This window comes from Calidris pugnax, unplaced genomic scaffold (genome assembly GCF_001431845.1).
Source record: "Calidris pugnax isolate Ruff unplaced genomic scaffold, ASM143184v1 scaffold206, whole genome shotgun sequence".
Taxonomy (NCBI): domain Eukaryota; kingdom Metazoa; phylum Chordata; class Aves; order Charadriiformes; family Scolopacidae; genus Calidris; species Calidris pugnax.
Window position 1 is genome coordinate 1,340,866 of NW_015090957.1, and position 15,862 is coordinate 1,356,727.

At 47.0% G+C, this 15,862-nt stretch overlaps 2 protein-coding genes across 5 annotated transcripts in view; both read left to right on the forward strand.

Annotated features, from left to right (window-relative positions):
- The window catches only part of ABCA5 (ATP binding cassette subfamily A member 5), a 32,262-nt gene extending 30,127 nt beyond the window's left edge, over nucleotides 1-2,135 (forward strand). The window contains exons 39-40 of the mRNA XM_014952267.1: nucleotides 387-510; nucleotides 774-2,135. Of these exons, the coding sequence (XP_014807753.1) occupies nucleotides 387-494 (108 nt within the window). The 3' untranslated portion in view covers nucleotides 495-510; nucleotides 774-2,135. The remainder of the gene's footprint in view (nucleotides 1-386; nucleotides 511-773) is intronic.
- Nucleotides 2,136-5,866: 3,731 nt separating this feature from the next.
- Nucleotides 5,867-15,862, forward strand: part of LOC106893930 (ATP-binding cassette sub-family A member 9-like) — a 26,327-nt gene continuing 16,331 nt past the window's right edge. For 2 of the 4 annotated variants that reach the window (XM_014952275.1, XM_014952277.1), the window contains exons 1-10: nucleotides 5,867-5,982; nucleotides 8,847-8,959; nucleotides 9,470-9,680; nucleotides 9,780-9,938; nucleotides 10,725-10,825; nucleotides 11,225-11,451; nucleotides 12,214-12,352; nucleotides 12,855-13,040; nucleotides 13,527-13,664; nucleotides 15,071-15,237. In XM_014952275.1, coding sequence (XP_014807761.1) covers nucleotides 5,868-5,982; nucleotides 8,847-8,959; nucleotides 9,470-9,680; nucleotides 9,780-9,938; nucleotides 10,725-10,825; nucleotides 11,225-11,451; nucleotides 12,214-12,352; nucleotides 12,855-13,040; nucleotides 13,527-13,664; nucleotides 15,071-15,237 — 1,556 coding nt within the window. In that variant the 5' untranslated portion in view covers nucleotide 5,867. Of the gene's footprint in view, nucleotides 5,983-8,846; nucleotides 8,960-9,469; nucleotides 9,681-9,779; nucleotides 9,939-10,724; nucleotides 10,826-11,224; nucleotides 11,452-12,213; nucleotides 12,353-12,854; nucleotides 13,041-13,526; nucleotides 13,665-14,317; nucleotides 14,490-15,070; nucleotides 15,238-15,862 lie in introns of all 4 variants that reach the window. The other 2 variants (XM_014952274.1, XM_014952276.1) reach the window with 1 other exon arrangement.

Consider the following 15,862-nt stretch of genomic DNA (forward strand, 5'->3'; position numbering starts at 1 on the left):
TTCCACCTAAACGTGAGGAGGAACTTCTTTCCTGTGAGGGTGGCAGAGCCCTGGCAGAGGCTGCCCAGGGAGGTGGTGGAGTCTCCTTCTCTGGAGACATTCAAACCCACCTGGACACGTTCCTGTGGGACCTGCTCTGGGTGGCCCTGCTTTGGTGGGGCTGTTGGACTAGATGATCTCCAGAGGTCCCTTCCAACCCCATAGCATTCGATGATTCACTGTGCTCTGGAGGAAATGAGGTGGAGCAAGGAGACAATAAACCCGAAATATGAAAAACTTCCTCTCTGGAGATGAAGTGATACGTTCAGTACCTGTGAGGTGTTTAGCATTGATCCTGTTTGTGGCCGAGGAGCGCGGTGTGTTCACAGCCTGTCCCTGCCCCCCAGGTGTTCGTGGAGCTGGCCAGGGAGCAGGAGGAGGAGGACAGCGGGTTCGGGACGCTGAACAGCACGCTGTGGTGGGAGAGGACGCAGGAGGACAGAGTCATTTTCTGAGCTCCTCACGGCCCAGATGTTCTCCCCAACCCCAAATACTAAAAACTTCCTCTCTGGAGATGAAGTGATACGTTCAGTACCTGTGAGGTGTTTAGCATTGATCCTGTTTGTGGCCGGGGAGCGCGGTGTGTTCACAGCCTGTCCCTGCCCCCCAGGTGTTCGTGGAGCTGGCCAGGGAGCAGGAGGAGGAGGACAGCGGGTTCGGGACGCTGAACAGCACGCTGTGGTGGGAGAGGACGCAGGAGGACAGAGTCATTTTCTGAGCTCCTCACGGCCCAGATGTTCTCCCCAGCTGGGGCTGTGTGCCGGCCACGGCCTGCCCGTGCCATGGGGCCTGTGTGTGGGGGGATCCGGAGCCGGGGTGGGCACAGGGAATGGCATTTGGAAGCCCAGAGCGTGTCCCACCATCCCGGCCTCAGGAATCGCCCCGATAGCGGTGAGCATCCCCAACGTTGTTCAGCCTGGTCTGGAATTCCATCTCCTGCCCACTGTTTCCCAGTTTGTGTTGGGCAAGGAGGTGCTGCCCAGGCAGTGGGTCATCTCCTGGCGCCGGTGGCAAGTTGGTGGCTTGTGCCACAGCCCCCACCTCCCTCCCTCCCTCCCTCAGCCCCGGCTGCCCCTGACCGGGCTCTCCTTGCTGGAAGTTGTGCCTTTGGGCAAAACCAGTGGCTGCTGGAGTGTTGCTGGTTGGTGGGTCTTGCCGTGCCCCTGCCCTGGGCTGTGGACACGTGTCCCTGCGAGGTCCCGGCTGCTCCGTCCCTGCTTAACGCTTAGAAGATGCACCTGCTTAGGAGAGAGGGGGGGGAAATCTCCAAAGTAACCACCTTCACCGCAAAGAGGGTCCTGAGTTGTGCCACGAGCTTGGCTTGGTGCCCAACCCCCACGAAAATCCTCATTTACAGCCGTAACATGGTCCTCATCAGCACCTCTCACCCCCCCGGCTGCAGGTTGGTGGCTGGGGGGGACCCCGTGCTGGGGGGGTTGGTGTTAGTGATGCATGCACTGTAGGGTTAAAGGGGGTGTACAGAAGCAGATGCTGGTTTGTTTGTTGGTTTGGTTTTTTCCCCCCCCAGCTCGGTAAAAGTACAAAGACATAACTGTAGTTACGGGGTTTGCAGAGATGTGAGTATTTCTCGTCTTCATGACAAACAGCCTAATTCTTGTGGTGGGTGGAACGCCCTGTCTCCTGCCAGCTGCTCTCCGAGACAGTCCTTTGCACATGTTTTCGTTTCTCTTGGCAGTGGATTCATAAGTAGATGCAAGGGCATTTCCTAATCCGTCTTTGTTGTGATAGCAGTAAGTGGTGCAGTCGTGTGCTCAGCACAGGAACGTTTGCTTTGGCCTGGCCTGGCCATTTTTCATTCACCTGCGTAAACCACCCAAAAAATAAGGTCCAAATTCACAGCCTCATCAGTAGGAATCGTGCCTTTGGTTTGCATAGAAGCACTCAGAAGAGCAGAATATGTGATCCTTTATCCTAAGATATGACACGTGTATGTTGAAAATATGTATTTTTTGTTTTGTTTTTTTTTCTATGCAAAGCTATCATCACTTTTTTTAGTCTTATAAGGTGAAATTAAAGATGCTAACAGTTTGTTGTGTCCTGCGATGAACAAATACAGAGAAACATTTCTATTGAAACACTGGCTTCATAAGAAATATCACATATATATCTTCACAGTAAAGTTAGAAAAGACCTTTGCTTTTCTTGTGAAAACTCAAAAAAATGTGGCTTAAGGTGGAGTTCTGTGTCCCAACTGTTTGTAATTGTCAGGCAATAATGTATGTTGTGTGTCTGATGATGGTTTATTGTTGTGTTGAGCCAAAATCCATTTGCCTTAGTTTCTTGTTCTGCGATGGGAGGTTGTGAACTCAATGTACGACTCTTGCTCCCTCTTTTCTACCTGTGGGTTGCATATAAACGCACAGATTTTGGTTTGTAGTTAAAATCTGAGCCCAAGAGCTGCAGAAACCCCTGGACGTCCCGTTTGCTTCCCCAGGGATGGGTCCCTTCCCCCGGGATGGGTCCCTTCCCCTCGGGGGCACAGACTGAGTCTGCCCGTGATGCTGAGCCCTGGTACTTGGTGTATCCCAGCACTCCTGGGCTGGAACAAACCACGTGTGAAGATGAGGGTTACAGCACCAGCCTCTAAACTGCAGCTCCAGTAACAACCTTTCTAGGGCTGAAGCTTCTCCGTAAGAAAAGAAAAAGCTCTTTTTTTTCATGCAGCCTTTTATTTAGCCCCTGGGAACTCCCCGTAAGAAAAGAAAAAGCTCTTTTCTTCATGCAGCCTTTTATTTAGCCCCTGGGAAGCCCAAGCCCCTTCCTCCCAGCTGCATCCCTGCTGCCAGCCAGTATCTCTGAGCATTTTCCTTTACTTGGAGCAAAGGTGGGACCCAGAATTTTGTCTCGTGATGCGTTCCCCTATCTGTATGTACCAGCTAAGTGTGTCTTCTCCAAATCCCTTCTTACTTCCATCTCGTTTTGTAAATGGCTTTTCAGCTGAGTGTCACCTGCACATCTGTCCAGCAGCGAGATTGGGAAAGTCCAGTTGTGGCCTGTGAGCCTCCATGTCTTAATTTTATTCTTTAACTTAGAGTTAGTAGTCTGCAGAGTTGTTCAGTGCTGTCTGGGTGACATCACCCCCTTTCAAATAGTTTTCTTGTTTCCTGACGTTTCAAAGGGATGGCATGAAGACTTCCATTGGCATCCAGAGCTGTTCAGCTTGGGCCTGTGGGTGTTCACCCTGGAGCCACTCGGTTGATGTTGGCACTGTATTTATGCAGTTAGATGCACAAAGAACTTGGCTCCTGCAGCTAACTGTGTGTTTGGGTGGCATCTTTTTGGCGTGTCCTGTGTCGATGGGGCGTAAGGTGCCTCCCCAAAGCATCGCTGTAATGGGGGTGTATTGTGCCCGATGGCTTTCAGAGTGTCACACGGCGTCTGTAATTGCCAGAGTAGGGGAAAACACATCCAAAATTAAACTAGAGAATCCCCTGGGACCTGCAAAGCTTTATTCCTGCAGGTTTTATTCTGCTGTTACCGGTGACATGCCCAATCCAGCTGCACCATTCACCAGTTTGTGCTCTAGGGGGGAAACTGGGGCCAGGGCAGCGGGGTTGGGGCTGGGTGTGGGACGAGGGGCAAATCAGGTCCCTTTGTGCCACCCTTCCCAGGGCTGTTGTGAGAAATAGTTAGCTAATACGGCTGAAACTTGGAAGATGCATTTACTTTGTGGTGTTAGTACAAGGTTGTATTTTTCTATGGAGGAATTTAATGTTTCTGATTTTGTTTACATCACCAAGAAAAGCCCTTATTTTAAAAATACCTCTGTAGAGTGAGTGAAGTTTGTCACATAGCCCACATCCAGTAGCAGGAAACAGAAGGTACCAAGTCTAAAGGTGTTTATAACTCTCCTCCTGATGTTGCCGTCAGGCGCTTTGAATCATTTCCAGTTTATTTTATACGCCAGTCCTTCTTTTACCACTTTGCTGTATTTGTAAAGTGAAGGTTTTTCCTTTTCCAGCAGAAAGTACTACCAAAATAAAGATGGATTGGATTGTTAAATGCTTGTGTTTCCATCACGCGTGTGCCTTGCCGTGCTAGAAATAGAGGAAATATCTTTTCAAAAGCCTTTGCTGTTCCCTGGAGCGCAGCGGGGACGTGGGCAGAGCGTGGGCACCCCGGCCCCTGGCATGGCGAGGGGTGTCAGCCTGCAGTAATTACATGGTTTTAATTGAATTTGGGGAATTGCTGCCGGGAGAAGGAGGAGAAGATCCACCTCCAGCCCTGTGGGTCAGCTGAGGACCCAGCAAAAGAAAAGGGGGTTGCACTCCCTGCCCCTCAGTGGGGAGAAAAATAACCCCAAAGGAATTTAATCTGAACTTGGTGAAAGTTCCCAATTTTTTTTTTTTTTTTTAATGCTGTAAAATGAATCCATTCCCTTGTAGTGCTTCCTTTAAAAGATGGCCAGAAAATCCCTCATTTAGGATGCTGAAGTTCTCCTTGATAAGAGTTTCCAGGAGCTTTTGCCTCTCCTTTTTCCTGAAATGCATTGCTTGGAGTGTCCCCCTCAGAGGATGCTGCTCTGACCCCAGCCCATCCTCTCCTCCTGGTCGATCCGAGGCTGGTCCCCAGTCCCCTGGGGAGCAACTGTTTGGGGATTTAATCAATGACACCTTGAGATGCTACCTGCTCTCCAGCTGCTTCCCAGGGAAGCCCCAAGGGGTTGCCTGAGACTGGGGTCCAAGGAGGCAGGAGCAAGACCCAGAGACACAGGATGGGAAACCCCAAGGAGCAGGTGTCATTTTTATGTTAAACTGCATTTTCTGTAGACAACGTGCAGGCACGTGGGGACCCCCCGGTGCTGCCAGCACACTGTGGCACAGGATACAGCTCAGAAATGTGGTATTTTCTTAGTGAAGTGCATCTCGTGTGTGCTTTTTGCAGTTATGAGTAACCTTCCCCAGTCCTCCCTTGTTGCCCAATGGGAAGTGATGGAGAAAAATGCTCTGCTCCTCTCTGAAATGAGCTCATTCTTGGAAAATGAGTAAATCGGCAGCTGCAGAAGAGCTACAGCCTTTTGTTAAGCAACAACCAGGCGGCTCTTGTGGTTTCAGTCAGCTCTGCAAATGAGATGCAGAGTCCTCAAGCTGTTGAAGCTCCAGGACAGTCAAATTCCTTTAACTACTCGAGTTGTCGTGTGGCTGCGCGCCCTTCCAACTCATTTGGATTTCCTGGCTTATCCCATTTCCTCACCTCCCTGTTTTGAATGCAGATCCTTCTTTTTTTTTTTTTTTTTTCTTTTTTTTTTAAAGAAAATAACCACAAACAACCAACCCAACAAACTGTCCTGATTCCAGCTGTGTGACAGCTGCTGGAAAAGCAATTAAAAGGAGTGGAACGAACAAAATATTATTAAAAACAAAGGGGAAGAGCGAAATGAGGAATTAAAATCCCGTTGGTCCTTGGCTGTGGGGTTGGTGCCTGCAGAGGAAGGAGGGCTGGCTGCCTCGGGCGCTGCGCGGGACGGGGAGAAGGCGGTGAAGGTTTCCCTCTGGAGGAGCTTGGACAGGGACGAGGTTGCTCTGGCACCACCTGGGACCCTGGCTCAGGGCACAGCATCACGCCCCAGGGCTCGGAGACCCCGGCTCAGGGCACGGCATCACTCCCCAGGGCTCGGAGACCCACCAGAAACGTGCTGTTTGTACCAGACGCAAGGCACGTGTCACATTAATGCTGCAGAATGCCATGGTAATGCCTCCGAGCTCTAGGCCAGGAGGCTGGAGGTTTTACTCCAGGGTTGGGTTGTTGCTGTGGGAGGGTTTGGGAGCATTCGGGAGCGGGGCTGACGTCAGGCTGGAGGGGGGGGCATGGCCATCGGGCTGCGGGACCGCACCGAACCCACTCCGGCACCGCCACCCGAGGAAGAGCCCAGGCATCTGGGAGCTGGAGGAGACACAGGTCTAATGGAAAACACATCATCAGGTGAGGAGTTTCATCTTTCTCTTTTGTTAAGGGAAAAATGATGCCTGGGGCATTCTCGTGCAGGGGTTGTGTTTGGTGATTGACTTTTTCTTTATTCTTTCAAATAGAGCGTTACGCTGAGTGCGTGACAGCTCTACTTCCCAGCTCTGCTCTCTGACAAACACTGAGCTTCACATGTTTAAGAGGCAAAGGAGCAAAAATATTCTGCTTTTCTGGGTGTGTGTGGGTTTTGATTCTCGCTGCTGATGTTTGGCTCCAGGCGAAGAGCCCCAGGTTGAGGCTGGGTCCTCCCAGCTCATGACCAGCTCATGGTCCCTCCCTTGGCTCCCCTTCTGAGCACCCAGAAAGGCTTTTAAAAACATGAACCCCAAACTTTTTATGTATGAACTAGTGTTGAACTTTGACACAGGGCAGGCTTACAGCTATTTTTTTTTTTTTTTTTTGAGTTGAGAGTAGGAAAAAATAACAACCCTGTTTCAAAAACTGTATGTTAAAGAGTAGAGCCAGTACAAACCTGGCTCGTATTTATCAGGAGTTAAAGACAGGGCTGTGTACTGGCCAGATGCAGTTGTTTTTTTTTTTGCACTTGCAACAACTGGCAGACAGGAGTATGTGGGGGGAGCACGGTTCCCTCTGCCCTCCCTGTGAGCAGGGATTAGTCCTTGGCGCTGGGAAAGCTGGTGGCTCCTCTGGGCTCTCCTCACAGCCAGCATCAGGGGTCTCTGCCACGATAGAGTTAGTCACAGTATCCTCTGTTCAGGTTTTATTAGAGGGGAAAAAAAAAAAAAAAAAAGCCTGAGGAGGTGTCAAATAGGAAATCCCTGAGACGGTAAATAAATGAGGTGGATACACGGCACGTGTCATCCTGGGACACCTTTGGCTCCGCAGAGCTGGGCACGGGGACCCCATCAAAGTTATCTCAGTCCCTGGGAAATGTGTTCCCGGGGAGCGAAAGGTTTGGGTGCATTTACTGAGTCCTCGGGAGGGAAATTCTTCCAGTTTTACAAGCGATGCTCTGACTGGTTCAAGGCTTCTCAAACACTGTTGCCTCCAAAGACATTTCTGATGTTTGTTTTTTGTCCTCTGAAACTGCAGTTTTGCATCTCGGGTCTGGCAGAGGCATCTCTCCCGTTTTGTGTGTCTCGGTATCAAATGTAAATTACATTCTTCCTGGGGAACCTCACGCAGTGTTTTAGGCAGCATCATTTGTTGGACTTCCTGACTTCACACTTCAGCTTCTAGGGGCATTTGCTTCTTGCTCCAAAGGCAAAAATGAGATTTAAACCAACAGAAATTTAATTGGAATGTTTTAAAAAATATTAGATTTGCTCCATCTTTTTTTTTTTTTTTTTAAATGAAGTGTTTGTTACGTCTGTAGAGATTCAGTGCAGTTTCACAAGACTGTCGTGCTTTCCATGTTACCCAAATACTCCAGCGTGAACCTTTGTTTCCTGCCCCGGTGTCCTGGGGCTACTGCTTGTGCTTTGCAGCGACCGAAATCCAGACCTGGGCAAAAAAGAAGGACACTTCCTCGAAATCCCTTCCCAGGTGGCTCTAACCTTCGTCGCAGGCTGCGGTGGGGAAGCACAGGAGAGGAGAAAGCAGGAGGCAGGGAAAGCGGGGCTAAGCCGTGTGCCAGCACTCCGAGGGTAAACAGGGATGGGGATCCGTCGCCCCTGGAGCACGCAAATATTTAATTCTTCCAAAAACAAACCAGGAGGGGAGCAGAGTAGTAGAAGCGTTTATTGACTCCAGCTGCCCAGTCCACGGGATCAGGAAGCGATGTCCAAGGGGAGAAGAGCACAATGCCTTTGAGGTTGCTTTGATTTTCGGTTTCAGCCATTTGAAAGGATTAAAATTCAAAAATATGTTCTGAGGTTCCCTCCCCTGTTTTCCTTCTGGGAAGGTTGGGAAACCAGTCACTCTGCTGTTTTTCTTGCACAGGGTATTTGTTGCTTGGCCACATGACCCAAACCTGAGCTGAAAAAAAATCCCCATCAAAATATCCCCCAAGAAATCCTCCCTCCCCATATTTAGGAGGATATAAAGAAGCACACTGGTGTTTTAATGCTTCCCTTCTCTACCTATACCAGAGATATAATCCATTTTATTAGCATTTGGGTGAAAACATGAAAAATTGGTCTCTCATCAGCCTGCCTAAGGGAGATGTTGGCAGCAGGTATTTTAGGCTGCTCTAGCATCTACCTGCCCCCTGGGTGGCAGCTGCCTTCCCTCTGCAGGTGATGTGGGGAGAAGGTAAGTACCTCCTGGGGGTGGTTTGGGGTCTACTTACCCCGTGTCTGAGGCAAGACAGAAATTCAATGTAAGAAATGCAGGATCTGAGGCTCAGCTCAGATCTGCACCGTAAACCAGAGCTACTGCTCTCCAGAGCTGGGTTGGACACTGCTGCTGCAGATGATGTATGTTTAAAGTGTTCTGAATAACTGCATTAAAAAAAAAAGAAAACTAAAATTTATAGGTTCTTTCTTCTATATGCCATTCAATCTTCTCACATTTTTAGTGCAGGGCAGACTGACTTTTGTATCATTAGTTTTATGTAGATGAAGAACGAGACTATGGCCAGCTGAATGCCTCTTTCTACAAAGCCTCTTTGGGATGAAGAAGGATGAATCTGTGCACGTGGAAGAGGCAGCTGAGTCCAACCCATCTCTCTGTTTTCTTCCGTGATCTTGGACTTCTTCCTTTGAACTTCTCCTTGGTTGTCCAAATTGTAAAACTGAGAAAAGCTCTTAACCCTTGGTGTGTTATTGGCATCCTCTGATCTGGCTTTTACTCAAGTTAAATATATTAACTCCCAGTGACCTGTTTTATCCTCAATGATATTATTACCTTTCTCATCCTAGCTGGGAAAATGCAGGGGATATTCAAGAGAGCCTCAAAAATATTTCGGCAAACCCGGGTTCTTCTATGGAAAAATATTCTTCTGGTGTGGAGGATGAAGACAGAAAGTTTTCAGGCAAGTATTGGTTCTTCAAAAGGGAGGTTTGGATTTCCACTACCAAGTGTTTTTACATCGCTATGTACTAGAAGATATATGAGAAGCCTCAGCTGGTAATGTGGTTCTCTGGAAAATACCAGCAGTTTCACTTCTTCCTGTGACACTACGATCTCACAGCACAGTACGGGCTTGTTACAAAGCTGGTTTGTTGCTTTTGGTTGTTGATCCCATTTCTGCGCAGAACACAATGTCCAGTTCGTGAGTACGGGTGTAGAGCTATCAGCAGACCTTGTTGGCTTTGGTACTAAGAAAACATCTTTTTCGCTTGGAACATTTCTCATGTTTTCAAACGATTACACCTGTGAAATAGCTCTTCCTCGTCTACAGAAAGAAGGCATTCATGACTGGAAGACCTGGGCTGTGCAGCCGATCAGTGCTGGATAGAGAAGGCCCTTGAAGACACTTTCCAACACCACCTTCCAGGCTCTGTGCTGCCACTCACCTTTACGTTTCCTTCCTTTCCTCTAGGAATGGATTACATCGGTGATTTTGCTCTTAATAATACAAGCGTCGTCAAATATGGTGTTCCACCACCCACGGCAAGAAGTCCCTTACGTCTCCCTCGGGCGATTGGACGACCCTGCCTTTAATGCCACGGGAGTGACGTTGGCCTACACCCCCGTGACAAACACCACCCGGCAGATAATGAGCCACGTGGCTGCAGATTCTGCTTTGACAGGTAAATTGTGGCTGGTGCACGTTCCCATGTTGTTGCATGACTAATCAGTTACGACTCTCATGGGTTTTGTTGGTGATTGGTTTTTTTTTTTAACGACAGGTATAATAATAGAAGAGGTAGAAAGTGAGAAAAAACTGGAAACGATAGGATTTGAGGAGGAAGACGTCATTGGTGTTGTTTTTAAGGATGACTTCTCCTACCGTCTCAGATTCCAGCACGACAGAGTGGTACCTCCAGATGATGCCTTTGAACACATTGGTAACAAAATAAATGGCACTAGAGAACTTGATTTTACATTTAAAAAATGCTTAGATGGGTCTCTCTGCTGCTGTGCCGCTCAGAAGGGATCAAGGCTGGATGTGTTAAATGGTTCAGGAAAGATATCAATCAGAATTTAAGGTTTTGTCCACTCAGAAGGAAACAGAAGTCAGAGAAAGAATTTTAAGAGCATGTCCTATCACGTCAAATCATGCCCTGCAAATGAACATTTTGTGTGTACTAATGTACTTCTAATATACAGTGCACAGACATATATTTAATATGTGAAAACATAACTCTGCACACACATTTGTTCATGTTGTGACTTCTTTGACCAAGTACACCCCTATTCATAGAATCATAGAGTTGTCTGGGTTGGAAGGGACCTTTAAGATCATCTAGTCCAACCATCAACCTAACTCTGATTACAAACAGAAAAACCCCACCAGCACTAAACCATGAACTGACTAAAAGAGGTAAGCGAATGGAAACAAAAAATAAACTTATCAGCTAAAAAGTCAGAGGAGCTCATCAGTTGATGGGTATTTTGCTAAGAACGGGTCTTGGAAAATGGAAATGATGGAGAGGATCTTTATTCTGCCAACACCAGTTGGTAGCTCATAGAATCACAGAATCTTAGTGGTTGGAAGGGACCTCATCGCAGACATGACCCCGGCTCTGGTTTTCCTGGAGGTGCTTCACATACGTGTACACATATATATGGAATTATAGAGATCAAATTCTTCTCTTTTTTTTTTTTTTTTTTTTTTTCCCCCTTTCCCACAGATACCTGCTACAATTTTTCATCAAGTTATTGTGAATTCCCATTGTACTGGCACGGGGGTTTCCTGTCAGTGCAGTCCAGCATCGATGCAGCACTCATACAAGTAAGTAGCATCGTGATGGAAAATATGTTTTCTGTTCTTTACAGAGTTACTTCTAAATTAAAAAAAAAAACAAAAAACAAAGCAAAAACAAAAAACCAACTAAAAACGCCAAATGAAATAAACAAGCCCAAACCCATTCATTTTCTGCAATCATTAGCTTTTTAAATTCTGAGTGTGATTCAAAAGTTAAAAAAATGGTAGATGTTCTCATGGCTCAAGGCAGCGTTAGTGTTTATTACAAGGCAATGAAAAAAGGTAATAAATATTGAGGTTATTTTCCACTTATAAATGTAACATTATTATTGATAAACTAATAATTTTAATGCTTATGAAAACCTGCTTGCTCCGATGCTGGTTGTTTCATTACAGAAAATCAAAATAACAATTTATTTTCTTTAGGTGAAAACGAACCATTCTGTTTGGGAAGAGATGAAGTCAATTAGCGGCGTTCACACGAAATCACCCTTGATCAAACCTGTGTATAAAATGGGTTATATTTGGTTCATTATTTACATTATATTCTGCTTCTCCCCATACATGTACTTTTTATCAGTGAAAGTTATAAGAGAGAAGAAACAGCTCAAGGTATTAATGAGAGCAATGGGTTTGCAAGACATTGCATTCTGGTAAGTCTCGTAGAAATAAACTGTGTAATGACCATAATTACATTATTTTGTGTATGTAAGATGTAGGCGAGCTTGGGGGGTGGATGTGGGTCTGGTACCAGTGCTGGGCTGAGCAGCAGTAATTCCCCAAGCCCCAGCAGCAGTGATTTGCTCTCTGAAGCCACGTTTTGAGTGTTGTTGAAGCAAAACCGTTGCTGCTTTGATCTGTGTGGTATCGTTTGCTGGAGAACAAGCACATGGCTCCGATCCAGGACTTCTCTGGTGTTTGTTACACTTTGCTCTGCTCTTCTCCCCCAACACAAGAAGAAGAGCCTCCTTACGCAGCAGAGACGTGAGGAGCAAGGTTCTTGTTGTGAGGTGTTACTTGTCTCCAGGAAAACACAAAAAGGGAAGATACAACAAATGTTGGAGAAAATTACAAATGTTGAAGTGCAGGGGGACACTGTGTCTATCAAAACAGGCTTCCAAAGCCTCCTGAGTATGAGTATTTGACATCATTGGGAAAAGTGTGAGAATCAGTGTTCCTGGCTGCAGAGCCCGTGCCTCGCTGCCCCGTGGCTCTGTGCGGGCACCTCTGTCTCTGCAGAGCTGTGGGTAGGTGCAAGGTATGGATATTTCCACCTTTCCAGTCTGGAAACTGCCAATGGAAGTGTGTTTGGCACTATGAGGTATTTGAATTAAAAGGGGTGACTCTTGTGTGGGCTGTGTCATGGCAAGTGCTGTCATGTCCAGAGGCAAAAGTAACTGTGCCTTCCTTTGCAGGTTGTCCTGGAGCCTGCTGTACAGCGTTTACATCTCCATAACAGCAAGTCTGCTGACACTCATCACAATTAGAGAAGTCACCCATGTTTTCAGCTTTTTTGAGATATATTTTTTTTACTTCTTTTATGGCATAGCATCTGTAAGTCTGTCTTTGTGTTCTTAAATGCAGCACAATTGGTTTTTTTCCACTTCCTAATGAAACCATCTAAACCTCAAAGACAACAGAGTCCTCCAGGGCTGGGCATTACATGAGAAAGTAACAAAAACTTCTCCGCTACTGGGATTTATTGTTATAATTTATGGGCTAGTACACCACTGGTGTTACATTTTGGGGGATTCTGATTTGAAATGAGAGTAGAGAGAGGTGTTAACACCAGTGTTAATGGGAAGGCTGGTGCTGAGTCTCCCTGGGGCCAGAGCTTCCTCCACGGGAGGCTGAGAGGGGTCTCATCTCTCTGCCCCTATAGACCTGCCCTAAGCATCAGAGCTCTGTGACACAAGCCTTGGGATGTGCCACGCACGTCTGCAGGGGCAACTGAAACTCAGCTGGGTCTCTCACGTTGCTTGTTGGCTTTTCATGTTGGTTTCTTTAATCTCCAGCAGAAATGCATCCCACTGACTGCTGGTTCTCTCTGCTGCAGATTCACTTCTGTTTCATGCTCAGCTCCTTGTTAAAGCAGCCCAATATTGCCAGTTTTGTGGGATTTGTCCTTCACATCATCTTCGGGTTGCTGGGCTTTCTGACGTTGTTTGAAAAACTACCCGTGTCCTTGGAGTGGATTTTTAATCTCTTCAGTCCTTTTGCCTTCACAGCTGGCTTCTCAAAGGTACGTTCAAAATAAAGCCAGCACACTATCAAAGTTCAGCCCACAGCAACCGTGCTTCAGGCTTCTACCAGACAGCAGTAGCTGCCATACGTCGTTTGCAATTGCCTTAATCACTCTTAATCATGACCCCTGCCCCAGATGCTTTGTGAAAAGAAAACTTGACTCTGAAAAGGACATGCAAGTTCGTAACAACTATAGTTAGACTCTCAACTGCATCATGAATTTTACCAGCCCTCTATATACAATAAATTTTGATCTCTGGAAAATTACTGCAGCAGTGGGATGTCCCTGGTGGGTACCAAGATGTGGAAGAATCGTGAGGTCTTGAGGTGCCGTCCCGGCAAATACTGTGTGTGTCACTCTGCTGGTGTAGTAACAACTCCTGCGTAATTTTGAATTCACTCCCTGAAGCACTTCTGATACTTGTGGTCAATATTTCTGGCTAAAGGAAGCGTGGCATCTGACCTATGCTTGTTTTCCTCCTAGATGGTAAAGTTTGAAAAATACGGACCAGCCTTTGCACCGGACTTGTACCCTTTCTTTACCCTGTACATCACACTGACCCTGGACAGTGTCTTGTATTTGCTGTTGGCCATCTACTTCGATAAGGTTTTGCCTGGTAAGTAGAAATGTGAGGGAAAGAACACAAACTTCCTTGCATTTTTCTTCTATAATCCTCTCCCATCACAGGGGAAAAGGTGCTGAAGAAGTGGTGGGGTAGAGCTGAGAAAGCTGCAATCCACATGCAGCACCAAGAAAGGTGTCCCAGGAGTGAGCTGGCCAGGTTGTGGGATGGCATCTTAACAGCAATGAGCTGAGCCGTGTTCTGTGAGGGGCTGGAAACTGCATTTGCTGTGGTGCTTGGGCAGAAATGATGGGGAAGAACCCTGTTCTCCCAGAAGCTGGACACATGAAGCCAACTCATTTGGCCCTGGCTCCAAAAGGAACAATAAACCTTGCAGTGAGGCACTGAGATTCTTTGCGTTCACTCCAGCAGCTCAGGGTTTTAAAGGATGTTGTAGGACTTCACCTGATTTTCCTCTAACTTCTGGGCCAAAGAGGTGGTCAATGAGGTCTTCACTGTGATTGTTGCCCTCCTGCATTCGCAGATGTGGACGGGTGGACAACTTTGCAGGACGTACCAATCCTTTTACGCTGCTCTAAGGATGTATTCTGCAGCCCTAGAGGCAGAGATGGCTGGACATGGCATTTATCAAAGTTGAGTTGACACGTAGCAGGTTTTGGTTGACGTCTCACCTTCTTTGTTTCTGAATTAGGTAAGTATGGAGTACCATATCCACCTTCATTCTTCCTGAGACCGTCGTTCTGGTTCCAGCCCCGGAGTGGGTATGTGGGGGTGCAGGGTGTCAGCGGGAGCAGCCACCATCCCATCCTCAGCAATAACATCGAGCCGATGCCTCCGGGCTTTGATGGGAAGGAAGCCATCAGGTAAGGACTCCTGTAGCCCTGAAAAATAGAACGCTACAGGTTGTATTTGACTCCAGAGAGCATAGCTGTATTGCACTGCTGAATGCTAGACTGGGCCACCCAACGTGTACAGATAAGGTTAATGGAAAATACGTGAAAGGGAGGGTTTGTTCAGTGTTTCATTCCACTCCAGAGCTTGATTTGAACATTTATTGGACACGGGGGATCTTCTGTGCCAGGGCCTGACTTGCTGCCCAGCAATTTCCTCTTTGCAGGGCAGCAGCAGTGGGTCTGTTCCCCGTCACCATCACCTTTGAGAACGCTGCTGCCGGAGTGTGCTGCAAAAGATACTGCTATTCACCCTTGGCCCATTGCTGCTGCTGCCCATTGCTTATTACTAGAAAAGCAAATATAAATCTGCTAAAATAATAACTAAGTCATCACTTTTAATTATATAACCACGTTTTCTCATTCCCTAGGGCCTCCCGCTTCATTCACAGTGTTCACTGAGTTTGACTCTAAAACCTTTTAAACACCTGTTAGAAAAGTACATTAGTTAAGTCTGCTTCTAAGTGTACAAGAAAAGAATTACATAAAACAATTATGGAGTACCATATCCACCTTCTTTCTTCCTGAGACCGTCGTTCTGGTTCCAGCCCCGGAGTGGGTATGTGGGGGTGCAGGGTGTCAGCGGGAGCAGCCACCATCCCATCCTCAGCAATAACATCGAGCCGATGCCTCCGGGCTTTGATGGGAAGGAAGCCATCAGGTAAGGACTCTTGTAGCCCTGAAAAATAGAACGCTACAGGTTGTATTTGACTCCAGAGAGCATAGCTGTATTGCACTGCTGAATGCTAGACTGGGCCACCCAACGTGTACAGATAAGGTTAATGGAAAATACGTGAAAGGGAGGGTTTGTTCAGTGTTTCATTCCACTCCAGAGCTTGATTTGAACATTTATTGGACACGGGGGATCTTCTGTGCCAGGGCCTGACTTGCTGCCCAGCAATTTCCTCTTTGCAGGGCAGCAGCAGTGGGTCTGTTCCCCGTCACCATCACCTTTGAGAACGCTGCTGCCGGAGTGTGCTGCAAAAGATACTGCTATTCACCCTTGGCCCATTGCTGCTGCTGCCCATTGCTTATTACTAGAAAAGCAAATATAAATCTGCTAAAATAATAACTAAGTCATCACTTTTAATTATATAACCACGTTTTCTCATTCCCTAGGGCCTCCCGCTTCATTCACAGTGTTCACTGAGTTTGACTCTAAAACCTTTTAAACACCTGTTAGAAAAGTACATTAGTTAAGTCTGCTTCTAAGTGTACAAGAAAAGAATTACATAAAACAATTCCTTCAGACAGAATTACGCCACCACCACCCCCCCCCCCCCCCT